Source organism: the organism of the source record quoted next, unplaced genomic scaffold, assembly GCF_019419815.1.
Source record: "Pyrus x bretschneideri cultivar Hongxiangsu unplaced genomic scaffold, Pyrus_bretschneideri_v1 Contig32, whole genome shotgun sequence".
Taxonomy (NCBI): Eukaryota; Viridiplantae; Streptophyta; class Magnoliopsida; order Rosales; family Rosaceae; genus Pyrus; species Pyrus x bretschneideri.
Genome location: NW_025999635.1, coordinates 3,505,869 through 3,533,290, shown reverse-complemented (window position 1 = coordinate 3,533,290; position 27,422 = coordinate 3,505,869). Strand labels below are relative to the sequence as shown.

The 27,422-nt window shown below is 35.9% G+C and overlaps 5 protein-coding genes across 5 annotated transcripts; 1 reads left to right on the top strand and 4 right to left on the bottom strand.

Moving 5' to 3' along the window:
- Nucleotides 1-982: 982 nt before the first annotated feature.
- On the bottom strand, nt 983-3,752 carry LOC103953762 (uroporphyrinogen decarboxylase). The gene is made up of 6 exons (XM_048590773.1): nt 3,496-3,752; nt 2,940-3,061; nt 2,727-2,837; nt 2,350-2,595; nt 1,858-2,016; nt 983-1,536 (listed from the first exon to the last, which is right to left on the bottom strand). Exons 1-6 carry the CDS (start codon nt 3,608-3,610, stop codon nt 1,021-1,023), a joined length of 1,269 nt encoding a protein of 422 aa, XP_048446730.1. The 5' UTR covers nt 3,611-3,752; the 3' UTR covers nt 983-1,020.
- A 607-nt stretch (nt 3,753-4,359) lies between these two features.
- On the bottom strand, nt 4,360-7,296 carry LOC103958684 (5-amino-6-(5-phospho-D-ribitylamino)uracil phosphatase, chloroplastic). The gene is made up of 11 exons (XM_018650245.2): nt 7,127-7,296; nt 6,940-7,059; nt 6,631-6,699; nt 6,405-6,509; nt 6,195-6,249; nt 5,976-6,049; nt 5,743-5,826; nt 5,513-5,653; nt 5,255-5,320; nt 4,919-5,028; nt 4,360-4,708 (listed from the first exon to the last, which is right to left on the bottom strand). Exons 1-11 carry the CDS (start codon nt 7,229-7,231, stop codon nt 4,540-4,542), a joined length of 1,098 nt encoding a protein of 365 aa, XP_018505761.2. The 5' UTR covers nt 7,232-7,296; the 3' UTR covers nt 4,360-4,539.
- A 3,516-nt stretch (nt 7,297-10,812) lies between these two features.
- On the bottom strand, nt 10,813-13,352 carry LOC125480189. The gene is made up of 7 exons (XM_048590757.1): nt 13,195-13,352; nt 12,938-13,093; nt 12,203-12,290; nt 12,020-12,106; nt 11,720-11,776; nt 11,519-11,604; nt 10,813-11,360 (listed from the first exon to the last, which is right to left on the bottom strand). The coding sequence occupies exons 1-7, from the start codon at nt 13,266-13,268 to the stop codon at nt 11,333-11,335; spliced, it is 576 nt and encodes a 191-aa protein (XP_048446714.1). The 5' UTR covers nt 13,269-13,352; the 3' UTR covers nt 10,813-11,332.
- Nucleotides 13,353-17,028: 3,676 nt separating this feature from the next.
- On the bottom strand, nt 17,029-19,885 carry LOC103953765 (WEB family protein At2g40480-like). Its single transcript, XM_009365556.3, is given in 5 exon segments — nt 17,029-18,007; nt 18,010-18,115; nt 18,117-18,241; nt 18,244-18,775; nt 19,267-19,885. Coding segments are annotated over 5 exon segments (1,764 nt in total). The 5' UTR covers nt 19,522-19,885; the 3' UTR covers nt 17,029-17,261.
- Nucleotides 19,886-26,298: 6,413 nt separating this feature from the next.
- LOC103958682 lies at nt 26,299-27,422 on the top strand. Its single transcript, XM_009370983.3, has one exon. The coding sequence runs from the start codon at nt 26,558-26,560 to the stop codon at nt 27,197-27,199; it is 642 nt and encodes a 213-aa protein (XP_009369258.2). The 5' UTR covers nt 26,299-26,557; the 3' UTR covers nt 27,200-27,422.

Below are 27,422 nucleotides of genomic sequence, written 5' to 3'. Positions count from 1 at the left end.
AGTGCGACTGATTAAGAACAATTACTCTATATTTGAGATCATGTGTTTGATTTTACCTTTTTCATTGCCGTTGTATAAAAAGTGACTCGTTAGTTATTCCAATAGTTTCGAAAAATAAGCACAGACCAACTGACCAACAAGAAAAATAAGAGCCTAAGAAGGAAAGCGAAAACCAACTAGGTTTTAGTCCAATGATAATTTTCTTTCCAATATCGAAGATGCCTAATGTTTGAATCTCTCTCCCAATTAATCAGATAAAAGGAAAAGCAAAAGGTTGGTCCATAGCATTAAGCAGTTAACCTAACAGGTTTGCACTAAATTATTCGCCAAGAAAAGAAAACACCAACAATTTAAGCAGGCGCTAATTATTCTAATTTTATTGTGCAATAGATGTACGAACAAATTCATCATTTTCTGGGACAAGGTTGGTTGGTGAACACATGCTTACGGACGAAATAAGAAAATATCTTCTCCATCCAGAATCCCAGAAAATGAGTGTTTGCCTACACGCGTTGAACATGCAATGTATGATTTTTCCTACACTAAATATAAAAGCGATAATTTAAGACCAAATACTAATTGAGGGCCATATTCAAGGAGTTGAAAAGGGCGAACCAACCCAACAAGCTCCCGCTTTGCGAGGATCAACTGGGGAGTGAGCGGGGGGTTTTGGGTTGGGGAGGGGAGGGGGGAGGGGAGAACGTTTATCATACGCAGCTTTACTTTTGCTTTGTAAAGATGCTGTTTTTACAACTCAAACTTGTGACTTTTTGGTAAAAAATGAGCAACATGCTGAAGGAGTTGCAGAAAGATGAATATCAATCGACTTTCCATGTTTGCCCATCAAGTCCTCAACAAATTACAATGAGCAGTTTTTTTTTTTTTTTTTTTTTTTTTTTTTTTGAAGAAACAAAGAGCCGTATTAATTAAGCAAATAATTAACAAGGACTAAAATGGGAACAAAAATTACAAAGGAAAGAGCTCAACTAAAGAGGAAATCAATTCAAGCTAAATATATTTTTAATATCTGATATCTTTAGCAACCTCAAAGAAATGGGCAACATTCTCCTCAGGTGTACCAACTACAATGCCGTGGCCAAGATTCAAAATATGTTTTCCTCTACCGGCTTTCCTCACCGTATCGTTTATTCTACTGGTGATGAATTCTTTCGAACCAAAAAGAACACCGGGATCCACATTACCTTGAACTGCTATATTTGGTCCCAGTCGTCTTCTACCTTCCGCCATATCAACTGTCCAGTCCAAGCTAACTACATCAACACCGGTCAAAGCTAGCCTCTCAAGCAAACCCCCAGATCCACTTGCGTAAAGGATTAAAGGGAGATCTGGATGGGTCTCCTTCACAGCATCCACGATTTTCTTCAAGTATGGCAGACTGAATTCCTCAAAATCCACAGGGCTGAGTTCTGTGGCCCATGAGTCAAAGATCTGAACGGCTTGAGCTCCATTATCAGCTTGGTATCGAATATACTTTGTCATCGAAGTTGTAAATTTCTGAAGTAATGCATGGAGGACCTGCGGAAAGAACCAAAGGTCAACAAAATTGGCATATACCGTAGGAAGCATCCCACGTTAAAAACCAAACAAGAATGATATGAAGGATATTCACACCTTTGCTAACAATGGAACACTCCCAGAAAACACCAAATATATAAATGATAAGTCGCAAGATGGGTTTGAAACGAAGGTGGGAATACCCTAAGAGCTACCAACCGATTGCTAAAGGACCCTACTTATTGGCACTCTCAATGTATGTAACCATGACGTTAACAAGTTAGGAGACAAAATTGAAAAAAAAAAAGTTGCGTACACCAGATATAGGCAGCCTAGAGTTACCTTTGGTTGAGAGAAGGCTAATCTCTTTATGTTTGAGAAATGCTTTGATGAACCACCTTCCACCACATACGATGCTAGGGTGAAAGGAGCCCCGACAAAACCTAGCACTGCTGCCTTATTATCTACCTGGAAAAGTAAAGATATCAGTAAGGATACCAAAGGTTATGATGCTGACTGAAGCAGAGAAACCAGTCTCAAATCACATCCAATATCAAACTCTATTAAGCTTCAAAATGTAAATTACACCATAATATAATAGCATTTAGGGCTCATAGCCATGGTATGCAGTGTTATATATCCGAGGTCCCTGCAGTCTAACATAATATTGTAAGCACTCAAATGAATCACACTTTCGTAAAGGATTCAGAGCTTAACTTTGAAATTTCATGTGATATATTTTCTTCTTTTTTATTCCTTTATGACAATATTATTGGCACCATAGCGGCAAGGTACTACTTTTAGTGAATTGTACATGTAACAATTCCAAGTTTACGATGAAATGAAAAATATATTCAAAGTTGGAACAGAATAAGTAGAGAAGATGTTAGACCTCCTTCGCAAGATTGTCAATGCTTCCCCAACATATGGAACTGATTCTTGTGGAACAAACTCTCTTACTTGATCAATATCATCAGCAGTATGCAGAGGATTGAATATTACAGGACCCTTACCTTTTACAATGTCAAATGGTATATTCATCCCGGAAAGAGGAGTTAGAATATCCGAGAACAAAATGACCTGTCACAACACATGGGGAGACTTGTGAGAAAAAGGAAACGAGCAACCCAACAGAAGGGATAACAAGATTATAACAGGTAAGTGGCTAAACTGGAAAACCACCAACACTGAATCCCAGAGTGACATCTTACACCATCAGGCTTGAAGACCTTCCAGGGCTGTAGCGAAATTTCGACAATGAGGTCAACATTTTCAGATCTTTCTCGAAACGAAGGGTACCTCTCACAGAGAGTTTGGTAACTCTGTCATATCAAAATGCTTAAATAAGTTAGTAAGCCAATTTACACTAAACCAGAACTAATTCAAAGTGAATGAGATGGTAATCGATATATGCATAAACCTGCCTTCATGTACCTCCCTGCTTGCCTCATGAGCCAAACTGGGGGTCTCTCAACATCGTCCCCGCGAACTGCATTGAGCAAAAGAGGCTCGGCAACGGAGGCAACTTGGGGTTCTGCCACACTCCCTGAAATGAACCATACAATTAGACAATTGGGCATTATCAAACTTATTAGCAAATTATTAAGTACAATTTGTGTGCTAAATGAAGAACCGAATTCGAACACACTCAAAATCAATTAGACAGTACCCCACAAAACCCAGCTGGAGTAGCTTCAAATTAAGCACGTGGGCATTATCGAACTTGATTAGCAACCATATTAAGTACACGATTAAGTATTAAACAAAGATCCCAAATTGGAGCAAACCCAACATCAATTACACCATATCTCAAATAACCCAGTTGGGGTAAGCTTCAAAGTTCATATTAAGCACAGAAACGACACCGTATCTTATATAAAGACCCCAAATTAGAAAACACCCAACACCAATCAGACCATTTCCCACAGAATCCAATAGTCGAAAGCTCCAAATTAAGCAACGACATCGTTTTGTAAGTACCTCCGAGGGCGCAGAGAAAGCGAGGCTTGTAGGCGCATCTGGATTTTGGCGAGAACGAAGGGGAGGTGGGAAGAGAGATGGAAGCTATGGAGCCGTAGCTGTGAATGCAAGCCATGTTCGGATGCGGAGGAGGAATTGAATTGCAAGTCTCTCTAATCCGAAGCTCTCTCAGCGATGGCGGAGAAGAAGGGAGAGGAAGTCTGTCAGAGCTGGATGACAATAACGATAAGGCGAAATTTCCCACCCGTGTTGATTTTTACCATTTCACCATGTGCTTTAACGGTCAACGGTAACGAAATTAAAAGCGTTTCGACGATTGTCGTATGTGTATTGCGACATGCCGTTTGCTTACGCTGGATAAAGGATAAGGGAGACTAGGACCCCCAATCTTATCCATTGATAATTGACTCAAGCAACAGACACGGACTGTTTTCTAGAACAACTTACGGAGATCAAAGATATCGACACACTAGCATTCTAGTCTAATAATACAATGCAACATAAAGTAAGATTAACATATAACATTAATAATTGGACCAGAATGTGTCGGTTCCGCTTACATTCTCCATGTAAGTTTTTTTCATTATTTCTCTTTCTTTTGATATGTAGGAGAGAGCAAATCAAACTTGAAACCCCTTTTGATATTCAAAAATGAGAATCGAACTTGAAACCTCGTAGAGATAGAATTAGTCAAGGTACAAATCAATATTTAATGGGAACCACATGTAGTTTGCTCTTATGCTAGAAATTGCATCTTTTATTGGAGATTTGATTTATCTAATCTATAAGATTACAAGGTTATTCAAACTTGGATACAAAGTTGCGGGCATACTGCTTTGGCCAATTGGTCTAACCAACATCTACTTGAACAATGCAACGTTGATACGAGTTTCTTTGATTTTTCACTATAAGAAGTTCGTATATCAAGAACACAAACAAACTTATGAGATCAATTACAAACCAAGGAAAAGAAGATGATCGGCTTGTAGATTACAAGAGTGGGTGAGAGGTAGAGAGGATGAATTACAAAAGGGAAAAAATGAATCAGAAAATAGTATCTACCGTAAGCTTCCTCTTCGGTGGAGATTTCTCTATAACCTGCTTCTGCAAGTCCATGAATGTAGAACCCTTGTTTGCAAACAGTCTTCTAAGATTGATCACTGAAAGTTCGTTAAAGCTAGCAACTGCAAGATCAGCCTGCACCAGGTCATACCTGCATGTGCCACCGTCGATCTCAATCAATCTCAGAGTGTAAAGTGCCACACCTTTGAACGTGGACAAAGGTGTACTTAACATATATGTATATTTACATGCGCGAGTGAATGCGTGTCTGTATGTGTATTCTGTTAATTGTATTTGATAAAACTTTTATATCAGAAGGATAAACAGCGCTATCAAGGGTGAAGAGGATGAGAGTACATACGCAGGGTGCGTGCCAATCAGTGCCACAGCCATCATTGTACAGTTGTGAGCAGCGGTTATACCCCTAGGCTCATCCTCAAACACAACGCACTTGGATGGCTTCCGATCCAGCTGCAAGGAGAAGAATGCATTTGGTCAGAGAGTCAGAGAATGATACCAGGGAATAAATCGAGTACGCAATTTTTTTATCCTACATGATAACATGTGAACATATAAATACTGACAGAATGACTCCAGACATGCGAGCATGCCTTAAGTGATGATCCAACCTTCCAATTCAAGAGTTACACTTGCAATCCATATATGTAAATTAATAATAGCAAGTTGCATACAATACCTTCACGGCAGCTGAAAGAAACCTATGAGCTATCGAATCCATTCCATCTTCCTCTGTCACAATTGCCTGTATCCGCACAAAGAGGAAATTGTTGATATAAGTCGAATCAACAAAAAACACATGAAGGATTCTGAGTTTATCATTTACATCTCAATGAAAAACAACAAATGAAGGGTGTGATGGTCTATGATTATGAAAGCATTCAACCCAACGGTAAATTTCAATAGAAACATTAGTGTAAGTCAAAAGCACACCAACCTGAAAATACTTCTTGAGACCCATTCGTTCTAGGGCTTCTGTCATGTTTCTCCTATCAAGACTTGAAACTACAGCACAAGGGATACGAGCCGTGGATACAGCATCTAACCACTCTTTGAGCCCCTCCACGGGTTGACTAAGCTGAAAAACAAGAAAAAGCAAGTAAGATCGTTGCATCTATGAGACAAACTGAACCCCCTCAAATAAGTTACAAGTGGCTTAGCACTCACCCTGAGAAGATTGTCACCGTATAATTGTGAAAACTTTAAAGCCAACCTATCCAGTTCTCCGTCTGCTTTATCCCAGAGTAAAAGCTGAACGTTTTTGGAAACTTGTGAGTTATTCATATAAGTATCAAGAATTGATGGTTCAGACGTCATCGGAAATAATCGTAATTTTTATTAGAGTAGAAATAGATAAATACAATCAGACAAAATTCCTGAAATGTACACTAATCCCAAACCTTATGCAACACATGATCAGCACCTGCATAAAGCATCTGTCTTTGCAAAGCTGCATCTTCGGGAATTTCCTTTCCTGACCAAGAGTCAAAATTTTAGGGAACGAAAAAAAGGTTTTACAAGCACATGAATCAGCATATACCAGTTCAACATATGATCCAATATTGAGAATCAATCGAAAGCCATGAATGGGCTATTTAAGAGAAGAAATGGAGATGTACCCTCTTCCGTGGCAAGCTGCTTCCAAGCATTTAATTTCAAAGTTCGAGTATCAGCCTGAAACACATATTTTACGCATCAATAATTGCACATTTAAAGTTTTTTCTTGATCCGTAAGATGTCATAAATATGATTTTCCACACTTCATTACATTTTCATTTCCAGACATCAGAACCTGAAACATATAGCTAATGAGCATTATAGAAACTTACCACGACATTGTCAAAAGAGAATATTAGACCATAAGCTTCATCTGGTTTCATGGCATATCGTATTCTTTTAAGAAACCCTTCTTGCAGTCTGTCGTTCAAAAAATCCTACTCGGAATAAGAATTAACAATAGTAAGTCTGGCAACAGAAAGTATAACAAGTAATTAAATTTCACAGAACACAAAAAAATATTTGAGTACTATACATATAGCTCCATAAGTTACTTACCACATCAACCTTAAGAGGTCCATCTGGTCTAAAAGTTTCAAAACCTTCTCCATATTCAGCTCCAATCGCCTAAAAACACCGAAAAGCGGAGGAAAAACATAAATTCATCAAAATTACCACCCAAAAATTTGTTAAAAATGGAAAATAATCAAAACCCAGAAGCTCTGGTTTCCAAATAACATTAAAATTGAAAATTCAAGCAAAACTGCAATTCAAAACCGAAAATTTTCAAGCTTTATAACCCATATAAAACACAAAAAAACCCCAACAAATAAAGAAAATATGAAAAGGGGCATGAGAAATCATTACCTCCTGCATGAAAAGCTTGCTGGGTATTACCGGAAACCCGTTGACGGAGCCATTTTCGTTGAACCCACAAGAACTCCTGACCACAGTTTGATGCTTCGCCATGTCCAAACGCTTCACTTTCTATGAAATTGAAGCAATTAACAACAAAAATACTGCAAGAAATTGCGGGAGAACGACAAGGGCTTACCATAAATTTGAGCTTGGAAGCGAAGGAAGTGTGCGGGTGAGGAGACGGTGATCGCCATGGAAGGAGCATAGACGAGCTTCTGAAACTGCTGCAGGCATAGTCCATCAGAGACGAATACAGAGCCGTTTGTACAAGCCTTTTCTGTACTTACAATTTTTATTGTTTATTTTAGTATTTTTAATTTAATATAATCTAATTATCTTGCATTTTGGGTATAATTATGAAAATTCATTTTTCTTGTTGGGAGGGTCGGTGTGAGATTGATATGGAGTCCACGTGACCATAAGTTGCTCCTTTCCGTGGGAATCACGTGATTTCAGAAAAAACCAATATTTAATTTGTGGTTTTTCCATAGGCCGATTTCAATATTTTTTCAATGAAATATTTGTCGTTTTAATTCGCACAAAAAGTCAATATCTCTAACAACATTTTAATTTTGAGACGTTTTGATATAAGCGCCTCGTTTTTTAATTTTTTTAGATTAAACATACACTTCTTTTGAAAATTTGATCAAACATTTTCTTCAAAATTTTGGTTATTAATTTCAGTTTTTCACATAAGTTCAATTTTGTTTAGAATTTTAGTTTTTCACGATTTTTCCTGGATATTTTGCTTTTTTTTTCTTTTCTTCTTATGCCTATATTTATGCATTTATTATCCATCTCTATGCATTTTTTTTTATTGTTTGTTATAATTTTACTTTTTTTTTTTGTGAATATAGTAGAATATTTATAAAAAAAATTGTCAGATTTTATTATTTAGAAGACCCAACACATAATAAAGATTTGTTTGATTATATAGCTACATCTAGTTACCTATAATATGGACACATTTAGTTTTATAGTGGATTTGATTTTTTGTATTTCTCGGTACATTTGGAATGTAAATGTACCAAAAGGGTTATATGATAGAGATATTTGGTTTTGTGGTATATTTATGATTTTTTGTTCATTTGGTCTTTTGGTACATTTGGAATCTAAACGTACCAAAAGGGTTACCTGACAATGGGCACATTTGGTTTTATGGTACATTTGAAATTTTGGTATATTTGGTTTCTTTGTACATTTGAAATCTAAACGTACCTGTTTGGACCCGATTTTATACTATCGGCCCGAGTAATCGAGACCGTTGAATAAGCAGAATTTTAGACTGTTGAATGACAAAGTGGTTGAAATAATTTTCAATTATTATCAGGAAATAATGTTGTGATTTTAATCATGATATTATCTCTTAATAATATATTAAATTATTTAAACCTAATATTTATCTAAATCCCCATTGATTTTGAACATATGGGATATTGGGATACGCACGGCAATGAAGCATGCAAGGATGGGATTATGCATACAATGAATGTATGTGTGAGTTAATGCGATAGGGTGATAAGCCTGGTGCTGTGACAAGCCTAGGTGTTGTTTTTGTTTTTTTAAAAGTCATGGATAATCATAAAGGACCTTGAGATTTTGTCAGATGGGTTTTGATAGAGAATGGTCTCTTAAAGTGATCAGGTTGTGTTGCAGATAAAATGCAATTTAGTATGCATGCACGGTTGCACCTAGACTAACATGGTGGAAAAAGAGAGTTTTAGTTGGAATAGGATGCTTTCATTTGGTGAGGTCACATTATGCAGAAGTATATATTTATTTTTTCAAGGGAAATGAGGAGATAGCTTTTATCATATCTTAGAGATATTTGATAGCCAAGATGATTAGACACCAGTTCTGAAGTGATGTTCAACATAGTTTCAGTTGCAAATGGACTCTACATGATTATCTAGCCGTGCCAAGCAAGTACTGTCAATCCTATAAATACAAATGCAAAGGCAACGGAAAAGAGGACTCTCCAATTCAACACACAATTACCATGCGCAAACCTCTCAAACATCTTAAGAATTTTTATTTTCTTTTTCCGCCAACACATCTTCAGTTTGGATAAACAGCACTATGAAGGCAACCGACTGAACATCTTCAGTTTGGATAAACAACACTATGTCGAGGCCGATTGGTTATCTATCCAAGTGTCGGTCGAGAAGGGTTTCCGAATCCTTATTAGCAGAGGTCATCTTATTAGCCTTATCGGCGAAGTAAAGTGTTACAAGTTACGACATTCGGCACATTGAACGCCGAGTGATTTTATGATTGGATACTCACAAGTGAGTTTCAGAGTTCGGCATTCTGACGGCCGAACCACATTTACCATCAAGACATACATTACCTTTAAGTACTTGTGTCCATATAGTCTAGTGTCGATTCGACGTGCTTATACTCTCACGAATATAATCACTGTGATCGAATCCAGCGCTGACGATTCGTGAACTTCGTAAAATTAGCAGCCTTGTCTTCAAGCTTGAGAATCCAAAAGCCGAGACTTGTTCCTTCCTCGGCCGCATTCGCAAGATCAACAAATCAGCAACGCGCTTAACGCAACATCAACAAATTGTACTCCTCGACCAGGCTTGGCCGACGAGTTGGCATGCCTTGCATCAACTGAAGGACGTAGTTAGCTCATTAGTTACTCAGCCTGCCCGCCACGTAGGCTTTGTAATTTTTAGGGTCAATAGTACCATAAGATTACATAACAATGGGTACATTTGGTTTTATGGTACATTTGAATTTTTGGTACATTTGATTTCTCGATACATTTGAAATCTAAACGTACCAAAAGTCGATACTTTTGTTCTCAAATGTACCGTAAGTTTTTAAGTATATTTTTTATATATCTATACGTGAAAAAATATGTATTGAAGACTTTTTATTGAGACATTTTTAATAGAAAGAGATTTAATTTTTTTTTTTTAAATACTGATAAGAAGGTAATGAGGAATTAGTTAATTAATTTTTTATTTTATTTTATTTAAAAAATATCATTTAATGCGTAGAAGGGGATTGACAAAATTAAATTCCTATATTATAGGCAATTAGTTGCTAAGCTACCTTATGCCTCTATATAAATGCATTTAACTTAATGACATCGAAATTAAATAAATAGAAAATTATTAAGGTGGCAATTGATCAAAACACCTTAATCAAATCTTTAAAAGAGATGAATGTTTAATCTAACAACTATAGAAAAGATGTAGGGCATTCTAATTTTTCCTTAAATTTTTCTTTCTTTTGTTTTCTTCTCTTTTATCCTCATTTTCCCAAAGCTTTAGTATTTTCACATAAGGAAGTAATTTTGCTATGCCTTCCTCAATTTCATCACGTGATAATATTCATTACATAAATGACGTTTCTAAGACCGTATTTTCTTTTTGAACATACGATATTATACAAACTAACGGGAGAAGTAAGCACAACCTCACAATAAAATAATAACAATATGGTTCAAGTTCACCTTTGATAATTGAGGTCAATATGTCTAGACATTTGATCAAATGTGCCAAAATTATACTGCCTCTGCTACGAAACTTCATTTTGTAGATTAGAGTAGTTTAATATAGTTAAAAAATTGAATTAAAATGGAATGGAAGTAGGTTGAATCCTGGTAAAGCATGCCTCTAACCCCCTTTCATCTAAAAAGATTCTAAACTAATCCAACCCTTGAAGTGAAGTTTTTTCTTGCACCAAGGAAAATAAATTACCTATACCATATCAGTCTCTATTTCTCTCGCCTTCTCTTAACGCAGAAAAAAGAAAGGAAAATACAACATATTACATGGATTATATAACAAATGAAGGCATAAATACGATAATGTAGACATTCTTTAAACCATAATATAAACACAAAATGTCTAGGTCTCAAGTATTTCACATCAAAAAGTAAAACTTTGTCAACTCTACATTGGAAAATAACTACCCCTTTGGTACTATACAATAGCCAAATGACTTGTTCTTGAAGAAACAGGTAACGGGAAAATTAATCTAAAAAATGATCGAATGCTTCCATTACCCCCAAAAATGATCAGTTAAAAAAAGCAATTTCTTAGCTTTAGAGTCCTCAAAAACCGGCCCTAAGTTTACTGTCCTCGCCACTAAAGATGTCAAATTAATTCATTAGGTTGTTAACAGATACCCATTAAGACCCATTTAATTTTCTTTCACCTTACACCATCATCACCACTATCCATCTCACCCTTGTATTAGAGCGATATCAAATTAAACAAATCTTAACATATATCCATTAACAACACAATGGTTTAATTTTCCACCTCTACCTGGCGACAACAGACCCGCGGGCTCAAAAACCATGCACCATTTTCCTGTTTCATGAGGTGCACTCATGCACTATAGGCCTGTTTCAAGAGGCAAATAAAGATAATAAAAAAAATTAGCAGGGCAATACAGACTACAAAAAAGAGAACAATAAAATTGGTACGTGATTTTCGCACTCAATTTCTCCAATTCCAAACATAAACACACATTTTGGAGAGAGAGAGAGAGAGAGAGAGACCCATGGTAGGTGTGCCAAGACCCGGTTGTAGCAGAGTGATCCCAAAATACATCAGAGCCGTCAGAATTCTCGTAGTCTTCATAAAACTGTGTCCCATCCATAAACAATCAGAACTAGATAGATGGTGATTAAAGTTTAACCCAACCAACCAGTACCGAGTAAACCACAATTTTATTCTGAGCCTTGAAGAAGCAAACATACCTCACCAGCCTTCCCATTGTTCCCGGCGGCCGCAGCTGAATCTGCCTCATCATCCACCTGCAAGATGAAACTACTCATTCAGTGAAGGTAGGTCTGCAAACCCAAAACTTTCACACGTCTAGGAGTGATAAAACGGGAATGTCATTGCGGCAATATCTCAAACCAATCACGCATTGTCATTGGTTTCATTTCCTCGTGTAGCATTGTGTGAACCAATCACGCACTACCATTGGTTTCGATTTCCACACAAACAGTCAAAACACAAAAACCAGGCATATACGTATTTAACATTGGATTTACCTCGAGTTTATCATTTTCTTCTTCAAGCAAAGCTTTCTGGTAAGCCTTGTCGATCTTTTCAGCTTCTGCAACATACGGTTGCCTCTCCTAACAAAACAAGTTCCAAATGTACATGGTAAAACACATGAAATCCATAGTATAACAACTGGGCAAGGCTCGTAAGAGTAAAGATCCGATCTTTACCTTCTCGGACATGTTCTTCCATGCCTCATACCCTTCTCTATTAATGTCAACCCAATTTCCAGCGTTGCTCGTCTTGGTATATTCTTTCCTTATAAACCCACAAAATTAGGATTTAGAAAGTACTTATGTCCATAAGCACTGTTACTGGATGCACTTATTTAATAAAAGTACGTCAACAATTTTAATAAAAGTTCAAGTGGTGTCTAGAGGAAGCAATTTATCAACAATTTTAATAAAAGTTCCAAGTGGTGTCTATATAAGCAATTGAAATTGCTTCCTAAAACAGCACTTGCTAGGTGCTTTTCTATTAAAGAAGCTCCCCAAGGTCCTGGAATTGCTTTTAAAAGGGCTAAAGTCCTATATAACAATCAAAACTGCTTATGGCAACGTTTGGCGGAAAATTTAAAAGTGCTACTAGACCATAAGCAATTCCTGAGAAAACATCCAACTTTCAGAAAGCACGAAGCACTCTCAAGTGCTTTGTCAAGAAGCACTCGTAATATTTTGACACCAATTTCTACATGCAATTACTTCTAGCAAAAGAGTGTAAACAAAAACAATCCCATACCTTTAACTTTGCTTTAAAGCATTGCCATAAATACTTTTAGTTGTCTAAAACCACTTTTAATTATAGTAAAAACACTTTCGAACAACCCCTAATCAACCGAGACAAAGAATAAATAACAGAATCAAGAAATTAAACAACTTCATAAACATATGAAAACAAAAACTCACATGAAGAAATGAAAAGGGGCAATGACTACGAGCTGGTCCCAAATGCTCTGTTTCTTAACATCCACGCCTACGCCTTTAAACCTCTTCACCTTCTCGTTGAATTCACAGTCGTGCATCCCAGCCAAAGCTATGGGCACTGAAGCTCCACAGGAATTGCTACAAACAAAATTATCAAAATCCCAAAATATTATCCAAATTAAATTATGAAAAAGTCAAAATTTAATTAAACGCAAAAAAAATTGCATTTTATGGCACACCACTTTTGAAAGGCACTTCCGTCGGGAGCTCGAGGGATTGGACGAACCCTCTTCCGGGTCCTCGGATTCACCATTGAGGACCGCTCTTCAACTCTGCAACTTTTTAACGTTAAATTTGCAGCTAATTTATAGGACTCGCGTAAATTAGTGGAAGACCAAAGGACGGGTGCAACTAGCTAAGATGCGCCGGTTGTTAAGTGCGCACATGATTATGCATTTTGCGGGCCGATCCACTTAATTTTAACCCACTATGCCGACGTGGTCTGGTTCCTAGGGCGTACGGTAGTGTAGTTCTATGTGGATTGCTAACTTGCGCGCGGATTTTTGGCGGGCGTGGCTTGCTGTAAAATTTAAAAGGGGAAATGACTTTTCCCGCGGTAACATTATAATGCGCGCAAAAGTGGAAATGACAGCATGGCGCACAATGATTTTTAATGACAGGTAACAATCCAAAGCACAATGCCCTTCATAATTTAAAGAAGGGTAGTTTCCAAAAAAAAAAAAGAACAATTTAAAGAAGGGTAAATTACACAAAATTACTTCAATCATGAGTCGAACCATAATTTCATATTTTATATTTTAAAAGTTACAATGTCATACCTTATATTATAAATTTTTTTAATGTCAGACTTCCGTTAGTTTTTTTGTCAATTTTTCTGTTAAATGCTAACATGGCTTGAAGTTGACCAGTTGGATTAAAAAAAATAATTAAATATTAAAATTTAAAAACAAAATCATTTTAATATTTTTGTAAAAGAATGTGGGACCCACATCCTATTTTCCCTTCTACCCGTCCCTTCCCTCCACCACCCAAATCAACATGAACGTGACCTACAAACTTAAACCTAGATCAACAGTTATAATCTTCCCTAACCCACCACCCAAAAAATTCAGAAAAACAAAATAAACTAACATTTTACAACAAACTCCACTTGACCCACCACGTGAAAACCATTAAAATCTAGAAAATATTCAAATAATATAAATTTAAATTTACAACTCAATCATATTAGAGTTCATCTTAGATTCAAAATTACTTATTTTCGTGACGTTGTTGAATCGAGAGCTCGAAGAAGAGCAGGATTTCGAGATCTGGTAGGGTCGGTTGGCAATGGTGGTTTTCTCGTTAACGGTGCATGTGGAGGTGGTGACTGAAACTTAGTTCTTTCCTCTCTTCTGATTCGAATTCCGGGTTCTTTTGCCTTCACATTTGTTCGAACACCTTTCTGGTGACGAGGTGGGGGATGGATGGAAAGGGGATGGAGGGTGAGGATGGATGTTCAAACCCATTCCCGTCGTCAAATCTCAAAAATTCCACGGTTCGATCCGCAATGAACGGCAGCAAACAGAGTGAAATCTGGGTGGGTCTTGTTCGTGTCACTGAGAACAGTGGAACAGTGGTGGTGGCAACAGTGCTTGTTGCTGGAGTTCGCCTTAAAGTCACATGGAAAGCTCGCCTAGGAAACGAGTCGGGGCAGACGGAAGGGAAAAGAAGAAAGGTTGGGGGAGATGGGAAGGGTGAAGGTGATGGGTTAGTAAGGTCCACAATTTTTTATAAAAATATTAAATTTTTTTTTTAAATATTTAATTAAATTGTTAATCCAATTGGACTAGGCAGCAAGGTTTGCTTCAAGCCACTTCAGCATTTAACAGAAAAAATTGACAAAAAAACTAACGGAGGTCTAACATTGAAACTAATTTGTAAGATGAGGTATTACATTATAACTTTTAAAACATGAGATATGAGATTATGATTCGACCCATAATTGAGGTAGTTTTGTGTAATTTACCCTTTAAAGAATTTGAAACTTCTATGAATTTGTTATTGGCGTTTTGAAAATTTTGGACTTGGATCATGTTCGAAGTGACAATAGCAACTCGTTTTTTCACTTGCAAAATTGATGTACAACAAATGGCCGAATGGATTGAAGACAAATTGGACTGAAAGAAGACAAAAGGACGCAACAGAAGTTCACAAATTTGGCATCTGTGCTCTGTTTATGACCCGTGATACCTTTTCGAAAAGAGCGTGTAGTCCCAGTTCAAACACACAACTATGTTGTGATGTATGATAAATTTTAGCTATCTGAAGTCGTTTCAGCTTCCAAAACAGTATTTAAAGTTTGTAATGAAAAATCGAACTTTTCATTTTACGTCTGATTCGTTTTCAATTCCCTAACGCTATGTTTGGATGAAGAAATTTAAAATTAATAAAGAATTTTAAAATGACGGAAATTGAAATGACAAAATTTTATTTTCTAGAATTTGTGAATTTTCTTGTTTGGTTAACCTCATTATGTTTGGATGAAGAAATTTAAGATTACTAAGGAATTTTGAAATGACGGAAATTGAAATGACGGGATTTTATTTTATAGAATTTGTGAATTTTCTTGTTTGGTTAACCTAAAAGAACAACGAAATTGAATACAGAATTTTTTATTTTTAAATTCTCGATCATAGAAATTGGAAAATAACACCTATTTACATAGAATTTAAACTTGGGAATCGGAGGTCTCAAATTCCAAGTTTTTTTTTTCCCACGATGAAATTCTAAATTTCCATGTTTATGAATCAAAACAAGAAAAATTAGTGCATGTCAATTTATAAATTCTGACTTTTATCCAAATTTCAAGTTTATTTTCATCATCTAAACATAATGTAAGACTTCATGGCTTCCCCAGGGTGATTAAGCTTATTTAAGCCATTTGACTTCCAATATAATATCAATATGGTACAACATAATGTATCAGTTCGGAATTAATAAAACAATCTTTGAGTTTTATTTAAACTATGGTGGATTCCAAAAAGCTTGGTTCTCCGAGGATTTACGTTCGCATCCCTAGACACTCGTGTTGCGTCACAAATAAGAAACTTGTCAAGAATGTGTCATCATATTTTATCCTTATATAGTGGATGTGTCGTCTTTGATTATTAATGACATGTACAATACGGATGAAACTCCATTGGTCAAAATTGGGAGAGGATCCTCTCTGGAGCCGGTTCCACTGGAACCTCCGGATCCTCCTCTTCCTCTTCTTTCTCTGCACTTTTTCGGCCTCCGGAGTCGGCGTCGTGGGTTCTCCGAAGTTAGTTATCGGCAACATCGTAGTAGTCATCGTCGACTGTGTAGTTTTGAAGTTTTCCGATAACTAGCTTAGAGAAGCTACGACGCCAACTCCAAGAGCTGAAAACCTGCAAAGAAAGAAGAGGAAAGAGGAGGATCTGGAGGCTCCGGAGAGGATCCTCTTCCATCAAAATTACCTCTCGGCATTTTTCCTTACTAAAACTAGGTACAATATGAAAAATGATTATTCAAATTCTTAACTTCTGTCACGTTTACTAACCACCTAAAAAATCAAAATGTAAGTCTCACCTTAAAATTAGTAATCAAATACTAAAAATTGAGAAGTAGAATAACCTAGGACGACTAGTTGATATGATTCGCATACATTACTTTCTTTGTTCATAAGCTTTCTGATTTACTTCCTCAATCCTAGTAAGTAAACATGCCATCTATATAAATCCAAGCATAGCTAACTACTGATGAATTATAGCAATAGTCCATGTGAATTTAAGTATGGAAAAGATCCTTTTCGAATCCTCTCTACCTAATCCTCCTCATTAAACAATTGGGGCCATTGAAATTTGATTAAACGGCTAATAACACGGACCCACTTTAAAAGTTATAATAACTTTTAGCGTTAGATCAAATTTCAAGGGTCCGAATTGTTTGATGAGGAGGATTAGGTGGAAGGGATCTAGAGATGATCCATTTCCTTTAAGTATGACCTAAAACCGCAACCCCAAGTAAAAGCTTCCCGCTTCACAAGGGTCGGAGGAAATGTCTATATAATTACACGTACAAATATTTTAGTAAAAAACTACACTCCAATGCATTAAACAAAGTAAAACAAATATCCAGCCTCACTGCATAATACAGATTAGTAGATCACCTATACAGACTGCCAAACAATAAAACAACACCTCCAAGACACTGACATAAGCAAAACCATAACTCAAAGAACAAAAGAACTGAACAGAAACTGTTAATGATCAATCTAATGTTGTCACACTGCATTCGAAGTTTGCATCTTTTTCTTACTCGGCTTCGACAAGGGAAGGGAAATCTGGATGAACCCGAATTTCTTCCTATGTGCTAAAACCGGCTTCTGATCATTTCCATCCTTCTCGACTTCCGAAGGGAATGTTACATCCTTCCTTAGAGCATGAAGCATTTCACTCAAAGCTACTCTGTGCGTTTCAGTCCGGCTGCGATCCATTTCCTTTGATGCCACAGCATCTTCGGGGAGAACTTGCTTCCTGCTAAGTACATCTCGCATTGAACATGTTGACCTTAAAACTGGCTTCGGACCATCATTTAGTAGGGCTGACTTGTTCATCCCGTTCATCGGAGACTTCAGGCTATAATCTGGCGATTGGAAGTTGTTTAGGTTGCGAATGTTATAACCTGATGCTTGTCCCTTCAGATCGTGCTCGGTTCCCCAACTCTGAAGAGCCTCTTCAGCAGCGAGTTGTTTTCGATTCGCAAGTTCTACTTTGTTCAGAGCCTCCTCCAAGAATTGCTTACTGTGTTTAACCTCTTCTGTTGCTTCTTTCAGCTTCCTCAATATAGCCAGATTAGAAGTATGAGCTTCATCGATTTGGCGCATAGCATCCACTAGCTTCTTCTTGAACAAGCCCTTAGCTTCTTGAGCTTTCGAGTTTAGAGGAGATTTCATCTGAGAACTAAAACTCATTTTCTCGGGCTCTAGAAGGACGTATCCTGACAAGCTCCCACCACTTGTAAAAGCCTGATTTCAGCAAGAGCAACGGCCTCGGCTGCCCTTGCCGCTTCTTCCATCTTTTTAGCTGCAATCCACCTCATTTCAGCAGTCTTCATAATGTTCGTGGCATACTCATTCCATAGACATTGCCCCGGATGCTTCAAAGTTCACAGTTTCCGGTATATTCCTAAACTGCATATGCTCCCTTGAAACAAATGCTGAATTGTCAAAGCCGCTCTTAGTATCTGTTTCTGCATCATCACTATTTGTTCCTTCACTTTTATGTTCTTCATCTCCTCCTCCAGCGACGACACCCCTGCAAACTGCGAAGTCAGCCTCTCCTGGGTCTTTTCAAGTAACACTTTCTCGTTTCGCATCTTCTTATTTAAACATTCGACAGAAGACTGAATCACCCCAAGATCGCTGATTGTTTTACCGAGGTTCAATTTTGCTTGCTTCAACTCCATCAAGATCAGATCAGGAGCATTCGGGTAGGGACTCGAATTTCCCATCATGTGTTCATGGTTATTTCCCGGAATCCTATAACTTTCCTTGTCCATTTCTTTGATGGCAGGGGATGATGAAATGTATTCTTCAAAATGGAAATCCGGGGGCAAGACTGTCAAGCATTTCAACGCCTCTTTCTGCAGCTGGCGCTTTAGCTCTTCCACGATCCTTTTCGTTGTTGACAGTTCCTCCAGGACATCAAGTGTCTCCAGTTCTTTCACAATCAGATTCTTCTCCAGCTCTGCTGCCTGCTCCTCCACTTTCTTTAGGTCAAACTCTTCAACTCCGTTCTGCTTATCACAATGTTATATCAAATCTGAATCAAAACAAACTAAACATCCGAAAGACCTTTGAATAACTGAATAATTCAAGAAGCAAGCATGATTTAGAAGTGGAAATACCACAATTCAGTAGGAAATGAAGAAATGCGTATATAGATCTCATTAGTTATTTTCTGGATAGGACGTTTGGTCAAAGACGTTCATTCTTTATTAACATTAAATGATGAACTATTAGTATAGTGTCGCAATAGTTTCGGTAAACTACATGTCACTACAAAAAAGCATCAACATACATTTTCTACGTTATTGTACAATATCGAGATTATCAATACAAAATATGCTTTAGTAAGACTATCGTCTTGCACCGAGAATTTCTACATCTCATAGCACAAAATCTTTGAACTTGTTTTATTTTTTTAACATATGTTACACAAATATGTCAAGCTAAAATTCCAATGTAACCAAAATTTAAATAGAAGAAAACAAGAAGCTAGACTTACATAGTTTTCTCCGAGCTTGTAGAATGGTATCCAAGACCCCTTCCCGCCAAAACGGGTGACAGCCTCCTCGACCGACCCGAAAGGCGGGGACGTATCAATCTCCGCTCTTAAACTCACCCTCCTTACCCCCGGCGGACACGGGGACCCGGGAGCTCCATGTCCATGACCCGAACCATTGCTAAAACGGAACTCCGTCCTGGTTTCGGACCTCATTTCTTTTATGGCGGGTGTACTCGGAACCGCTTCTGCGGCCATTGCAGAATGCTCTGAAATTGTTGAAGCGCAGTTCTCCGCAGCAACACGAAGGCTTTAAGGAGGAGATTTGGGACAAGGCCATGATGGGAAAAGAAAAAAAAAAAAAACATTCATTTTTGCTGTTGGGGGTGGGGGACCGAGTCGCGACTCTGATCGGTGAAGCCGGCTCCACTCAGTGAGTAAAGATTTGCAGTGGAAACGGGAAAGGGAGGGTCTTTTTGGTTTTCAGTGTGAGTGGGGTTAAAGTGATGGGGGTGATTATTAACGGCGTGGCGAACGAGAGATTAGTTGGAGGGAAAATCATTGATTGTTTTTGGACAAATGTTATTTCTAACAAGTTTTAAGTTTGACTTTCTGTGAGAATCAAATTCAATATAAATTCATCACTTCTAATCGTAAATTAATGGTTATTTATAAAGTATATGAATCGTGTTTATAAATTAATGGTTGAAATTATGGCAAAGTTTTTTTTTTTTTTTTTGTCAAATGAAGTTATTATTATTTTTTTTTAGGGTAATGACAATGTTAATTAAAGAAGCGTTTTATTTCGATTAAAAAAAAAAATCAAAGAGGCCTTTTAATTTAGACCCCATCAATATAATGAAATATGTAAAAAAAACCCACGTATTTTATTTTGTCCATTAAAAAGAGATGTCAAATTTTAAATTAAATTGAAGGCTTATGTGGTAATTTAATTTTAAAAAAAAATTCTCATTCAGATATGACAAATTTAAACTATTACGTTATTTACTTTTCATAATTGCAATAATTATTTCTAAAACAACAATAATAATAAAAATAAGGAAAAACATTTATTAATCACTAAAAATAAATTTAAAGTTAATGTCAAATTTGACAATATTTTTTTTTTTTTTTGTGTCAATTTATATCATGTCATATAGGAATTGGTATTTTAATTAAAAAATATTATAAATAACACTATCATTCACACACAACACTTCAATGGCCATATACTCATGCTAGAAAATGAGGATGAGGGAATGCAGTTGTTGACTAGTCTAGTTTTTGTGCTTTGGATCACAAGCGTGATTTGCGGTTTTTGGGAAAGTCATTACCCAGTAGAGTTTATGATTGACCTTTAAAAGTCGATGGAAAGTTCTTTTTGGTCGATAACTTAGTTTTTATGTTGTTTTGTTTTCTCTTTTTTATTTTGTAAAAGAGAAATTTTAAGAGATTCTCTTATAAGTAAGACTTTTTATAAATGGCAGAGTGTCAAAGTCCCACTTTTTAAGAGATTCTCTGATGTTTTTAGCATAATATTTTATAATGTATGCATTTGAAAATGACAAAGTGTCAAAAGTCTCACTTTTAAAAAAGTTACTTTAGCATTTCTCTTTGTAAACTTGATTTTTTATTAGCTTTTCTCAAAAGTAAAAGCGATTAAAGTGAGAAAGAAATCACTTATACATTCACATGGCAACATTATCCTAACAATCATATGGTGTAAATTTTTTTTTTTTAAATATGGAAATGGAGCTAATCCTCAAAACAAGTCATTTGGACTTGAACTTGGAAAGCCCATGTCAGATTAGTACTCAATGCATCCAAACCGTAATGAAATGAGCCTTTTCAGACCTCATTCACCTCAATGATCATTGATCCACTCGATCACAATTCGCAAGCCCATAATACTTCCTAGGCTCGACAGTTCCACAGAAATTCTCACATCCACACTGCGGTCGTAGACATGAGTTGTGCATGATCCATATTAACTGTATATCGATAAAATATCCCTACTGTATTAACAGTGTAAGGATATTGTTGTATTTCTTGACATGTTGTCGATATACTCTCAATACGAGTCATGCACAATGCATGCTTAAGGCCCGCGTGCGCATGAGAGAATTCCTTGACAGCTCCACGTCCCTCACCAGAAGTACGTACCGCAATTAAAATAAGAGGCTTCAAACGTACTACCAATCGATCTTATGTCAATAGAATATATTATTAGAGCTAATCCGGTGAGGCTAACTTACTGGGGGGATCAAATACAAGGGGTCATGTGTGTGGAGAGATTTTTCAGTGTGATTCTAGAACACGGAGTGGTACACTATGTGTCACTATAGAAATGATGAGATATATATGATAAAAAGTTAATAACTTAGAAAATAAAATTTTCACATTTTATATAAAAACACGTAATGTATCATTCGTGTTTCGATCACAATGAAAAATTTCTCATGTGTGTGAGTATCATCGCATTGTCAAGTGGTGAAACTGCCGCATCATAGATTTTCTCATATTCAAGAGCCTAGGAACATCTCCAATAAGCTATTTATGTCATTTTGTTTAGCTATTTTAATCTTTTAAAAAAAAAAAAAAAAAAAACTTGTCTCAAAATACTAGTACACCAATCTAAAATAGTTTTGTGGATAGTGGCTACCTAAGTTTGAAGAGAATTTATGGATGAGTGAATTTAAAATTATTAAGAAAAAAATTTAAAATGATGAAATTTTATTTTCTAGAATTTATGATTTTTATTGTCCAGCTAAATTAAATAAAAAATAAATTTTAATATGAATTTTAATGCATGTATAAAGTTATTAATATATAAATGAGAGTTTTTAGTTAAAAGATGTGCTAGTAATGGTGATCGTGCATATATATAGGTGATTTTTTTTTTTACCAATGCAAAGATATATGTATTTTTGTTGAGGATCTAAGCTAAACCATATAAGCAGAGGGGGGGGTTTTTTGGGGGGAGGGGGGGGGGTGGTGTGGAGAGCAAAAGATGCAGTCGCACATAGCCCTACATTTGAAGGGGATCCCAAAAATTTGCGATCTAGTATTATTATGTAATAATGTTCTATATTTAGAAAATAGATCTTGTTAGCATTTTAAAATCTAATTGCATTCCTTATAAGGGTAATTTTTTTTCCTTTTTAAATATAAAAGGGTAATGTTAGGAAGACTAAATTAAATGATGTGTCGTCAATACAAAATGAGCACGTATATCAACGCTTAAATAATAATCCAATCATCAATTCATATGTCTAATAATCCAATCATTAATTCATATGTCTAATTTACAAAATTTTGTTTACAAATTTAGTCACTTTAGCATTACTCAATATAAAATTTGAAGTACAATGAGATATTCTAATTGTCAATAATAACACCCCAACAAACGATGGTTTTTCAATCTTATTATAGAATAATGTCATATACAAGTGAAATTATTAAGTTAGGGTTTTGAAGTTTTTATCTATGTTTGGTTGTTTAAGATCGAACTGCTTTTGATTATTTAGTGAAGGTTATGTTTGCAGTTTTTTTTATTTATGATTAATGACATTTGTAAACTTGCAATCAGTGAATGCTAAAGTTTGTTTTGATTTAAGTGATTGTTTTCAAACATCAATACATTGTTCTACTTTTTTAAAAACTATCTTAAGGAGGAATCCTTTTATAAATTCCATACAGAACCCTCGAAATCTCAAAGGCGGTCCTACAAATAAGCGAGTTAAAACAATGCATAAGAAAAAGACTAGAGCTAATTGAAAGAGAGTTGCAGTAGTTAACTTCAAAAGCGACTAGCTTTTCAATCTTTTAGACTGGTTAACTCCAAATGAGGAGTTCCTATTGGAACTTGGAAGTCTACAAGAATTGATAAACAATCTACAAGAATTGATAAACAATTTAATAAACGCACGTCAACAACCACTTGATTAATTTCATTAAAAAAAACGTAATAACGTACCACCCTACACCATACGAATTGATCATTACATTAACTCATTTCATCAACCACATAACATAATATCATCAAAAAATGCGCTACTAGTACTTCTAGCATTATACTCTATTAATCATGAACCCATTTTTTGGCAACCAAGGTTGTGTCGTTCATCAATTCATGGACCACATCCACAATACTTAGTGAGTCACAATTTTGGACTTAAAAAAAGTTGAGGTTTTACCATAAAAACCATCGACAATATGAGAAGTAGTCCAATTACTTATACGCTCATGCAGGTTCCTCCTCCTATCAATGTGGGATTCATTCTCGACACGCTTCCTTACATGTAACATGTTTTCAAGCCTAACACATGGTCAACATAACATGCAAAACAACCTGCTCTGAAACCATAAAAAAATTGAGGTTCCACCATAAACCAATTGATAATATAGAAAGTAATTCAACTTACTTATAAACGTATGCAAAGTCCATCCACATTGTGGAATTCATTCTCATCAACACTTCCCTTTCACATTCAATTGAACATGAGACACATATACCAATATGCATGCCCTTGCATAACAGTAGTAGAGCATAATTTTCTTTGATACCCCAATGATAATTTCTTGCAACTTGGAGCACAGATAATGAAACGAAAATTTTATATGCTATGGAGTATTCAAGATATTAGCATGTTTGGCAGTAAGATTGATCATTGTATCTTTAAATAAAGATCTAACGATAAAAAATCTCAAAATATAAGGCATTCTAGAATATGCTAGAAAATCCTGATAATAAAATACAGCGAAAGTTTTGTACGATTTTCCGAAAACAGTAAAATAAAAAAGATAACATGTGATTCATGATCTAAAGTCGCGTTGGTTCCGCATTGCAGCATGCATGGTTGCTTTCTTGCTTGAATATATATATTCTTGGTCGATCGACGTGAGTTAGTTCACAGCTGACCACAAGCAAACGTCAATTCTATTAAGTACCTAAACGTAGAGAAAATTAATAAATCTGTAACTGCCCCAAGAATATATAATAACTAAACAGCCAATGATTTCATCATTCATGCAGAGACCAGGTCAGCAGGAAAGAATTAAGAGAAACCAAAGCATCTTATTCCCTTGTTTTTTTTTGTGGCAAAAGGGTTCAGAGTCTTCAGACTGGTTTTAAAGCCGTGGGTCATGAACTCATAATTTTTGGGCACAAAATCTGGTAGGGTTGTTGAACATTTTAATTAGGGCACATCAGCAGTAACTACACGCATTAGGAGGTTTGCTAGCTAAGTTCATTTCATGTACAATTTGATTGTACAAATTTGATGAATGTTTTTCCCAAGAAAGGAAATACTTGTTTATGTAATTGATTACACAGGATCAAAACATACACAAACAATATAAAGAGAGTGCACGTTTAGTTAACAGAAACGGAAGAAGGAATTAATCAGATAATTTAGAATTAGGTGAAGTAAAGAACGAGAATGATCAGATCAATTAGTTGACATGATTCCTGATATTTTAGGGTATTAATTTGATTACAAATTTCAATAAAAAAGACTCATGTTTCTGATTTTATGTGTTAGTATAGTAAACAGATGAGAAAATTAACATGTGAAATAAGTCTCATACCGATATTTTAGTAAAAACAGAAAAAATAATTTCAATTCTTAGTCTTGGTTAGTAAACATGCTATAGAATAGTTTAAAATAACACAAGTTCATGAAAATCTATTTCTATTTCTCTAATCACATGACGTGTCACATGATGAAAAAGAAATCACATGAACTCATTAATTTCTTGTACGTATTTCTCATCATGAGCCAGCCAATGCAGTTTGACATGGATTAGACTGTCTATTGACCTGTATTATTAGCATCATTATAATTATCTTCCTTGTTTGTAGCCTACGGGCCTAAATCAGTGTGGACTTCTCTTTGTAGCTGGAGTTGTAGCTCTCCTTGTTTGGGCATGTTCTCTATCTTATGTTTGCTTTGTTGTGTAGGATTTTGTACTCTGTTTAGGTTTAAACTTTTCTACCACAAATTATATCTTCCTTTCATTAATGAAGCTTCATTTTTGGCTAAAAAAAAAATTATAAATCACATTATCTGTGTGACATCCCAAAGAGAAATTGATCAAATTGTGCATAAGGCAAGTGGTCCCAAAGAAATATAAACCCTAAAAATTGCAACGATAAACATGTTTTTTGAACCAGCACAATCAGGCTTCCTCAGAGTTGTAGCTACCATCAAAAGAAGAACCACTCAGGCCGGGTAGTATACGATCTGCGACGAACTCTCATTTATGATACAGTGCTCATCGCTACCAGATCCCACACTTTCTCAACCGTTTTTCTTATGGCTATTATTTATGGTCCTGCTAAATCTCAGTCATCACATCAAATATTATTTTTCCCAAAAACTATTTATGATTTTGGTAGTTGCAATGCATCAATAATATTTTTTTAAAATTTATTTAATTGAAGATGCCACGTAAATATTGACTTAATACTATAATTTGGTGATATTTTTTTGGTGGACAATTTTATGTTTGAATTTTGTAAATGACGAATTCGTAACTAATAATTTATTCCTCCGTCACATTAGCGTACCTATCATTTGTATAAAAAAATGCCATGTATAAATAAATGAGTCTCAACTCCTTTTGCTGATTATGAACATATTATCACCTCTCCATTCTAACGGTTTGCTTGAGACTGTTTTTGAAAGGCTTGATGCATTTTTAGATCATAGAAACACTTTTAGAGATGCGCCTTTAATAAACATTTCCAAGAAGTATTTAGGCTTTTAATATGTTTTTTATTTTTGAGTTAAGCGTTTATGAACATAAGTGTTGAATACAAATACACTTTGATCAAATGAAACTTGAAAAGCTTAAGTATGAAATTTTTATTTAAAAGAATATATAACTTTATTAGAGTGCGAATAGCCAACTCTTTTAAGTTTTAAAATAGTTTCAGAAAATAGAAAAATATCTATAATCTCACAAATTCTTTTGAGAGATATAATCTCCCTAATTTTAAGCTCCTGAGATTTTCCTATATAAGAGACAAATTCCACAAATCAGCATCAAATGTGGAATTTGGTTTTGTGTATATATTAACATTTTATAAGCCCTACAATGTGTGGAACCTTAAATTAATACTAGACGACCCACATTCAACTGCAACCAGCACTCTACAAGATATTCTATTCAATTCAATATCATCAGCTACCTCGCTGCTTCTTCTTCGGATCTTGAAATTTCAGATCTGCTCTATCGCTAGCCAAGTAGCTAAGCCAGAGACTGTCAGAACCCAAAACCAGATTAAAAAATGGTGACTGAAAACAAGCACTTTTCCTCCAAGATTGTCACCAAGGAATCATCCGCGGCCAACGCTTCTTGCAGGGTTTACTATGGAGAAGCTGGTGCTATCCCATTCATGTGGGAGTCACAGCCGGGTACACCGAAGCACAAGTTTTCGCACTCGTCTCTTCCTCCTCTCACACCCCCACCTTCCTATTCCACTACCCCACCCAGCAAAAAACATATCCAGCAAAACCCTAGCTCCAAAGCAAAGTTTTTGGGCACCATTTTCCCAAGGCTTAGGAAAATGGTCAAGGCACATAACATGTTATCACCATTACCATCTCCATCGTTGTCATCGGCATCATCATCTTCGTCGGCATCATACTCATATTCATTATCATCATCATCATCAAATTCTTCATCAGGTTTGAGAACCAAAAAGGGTAGAAAAAATCGATGTTTTTCGGTTTCGAGGATGCCATTAGAGAATAATTACGAGGAAGATTATTATTATGATAATCATCATCGAAATTCTGGATCACCTACTTCAGCTTTATGCTCTGGTGGCAAACGCAAAGGTACGATTTCTACTAATTTTCATGGGATGCGAGGCTGCTATTCAGTGAGGAAAATAAAATTTGCATGTCTGTCCATTGTAAAACCATGAATCTGGCCGAGGTGCTGCTGCTTAATTAGAAATTTCTGTGGTCGTGTTAATTAAATCTTTTTTATTTTTGGGTTTTGCACTAGAATTTTAATTAATTCCAGAAGTGTAAGTGGGCATGCAGTGTGTGGACTACCAATGACAAGAACATGTGGAGGGTTCCATATTTGATGTCATATCTCATGATCAATATTCCAACATAATGCATTTGAAATTCAGTTTTCTA

Coding starts and splice junctions, on each gene's coding strand:
- LOC103953762 (XM_048590773.1), bottom strand. CDS start 3,610: ATGGCTTGCATTCACAGCTACGGCTCCATAGCTTCCATCTCTCTTCCC. Junction 2,017..2,349: donor ATATATTTTTCATTTCATCG/TAAACTTGGAAT, acceptor GCATCATAACCT/TTGGTATCCTTACTGATATC. Junction 1,537..1,857: donor TAGCCTTCTCTCAACCAAAG/GTAACTCTAGGC, acceptor TTCTTTCCGCAG/GTCCTCCATGCATTACTTCA.
- LOC103958684 (XM_018650245.2), bottom strand. CDS start 7,231: ATGGACTATGCCTGCAGCAGTTTCAGAAGCTCGTCTATGCTCCTTCCA. Junction 6,700..6,939: donor GCAAGCTTTTCATGCAGGAG/GTAATGATTTCT, acceptor CGGTGTTTTTAG/GCGATTGGAGCTGAATATGG. Junction 4,709..4,918: donor CTGATTGGCACGCACCCTGC/GTATGTACTCTC, acceptor TGGCACATGCAG/GTATGACCTGGTGCAGGCTG.
- LOC125480189 (XM_048590757.1), bottom strand. CDS start 13,268: ATGGTGAATCCGAGGACCCGGAAGAGGGTTCGTCCAATCCCTCGAGCT. Junction 12,107..12,202: donor GGAAGAACATGTCCGAGAAG/GTAAAGATCGGA, acceptor TTGTTTTGTTAG/GAGAGGCAACCGTATGTTGC. Junction 11,777..12,019: donor AAGAAAATGATAAACTCGAG/GTAAATCCAATG, acceptor TTCATCTTGCAG/GTGGATGATGAGGCAGATTC.
- LOC103958682 (XM_009370983.3), top strand. CDS start 26,558: ATGGTGACTGAAAACAAGCACTTTTCCTCCAAGATTGTCACCAAGGAA.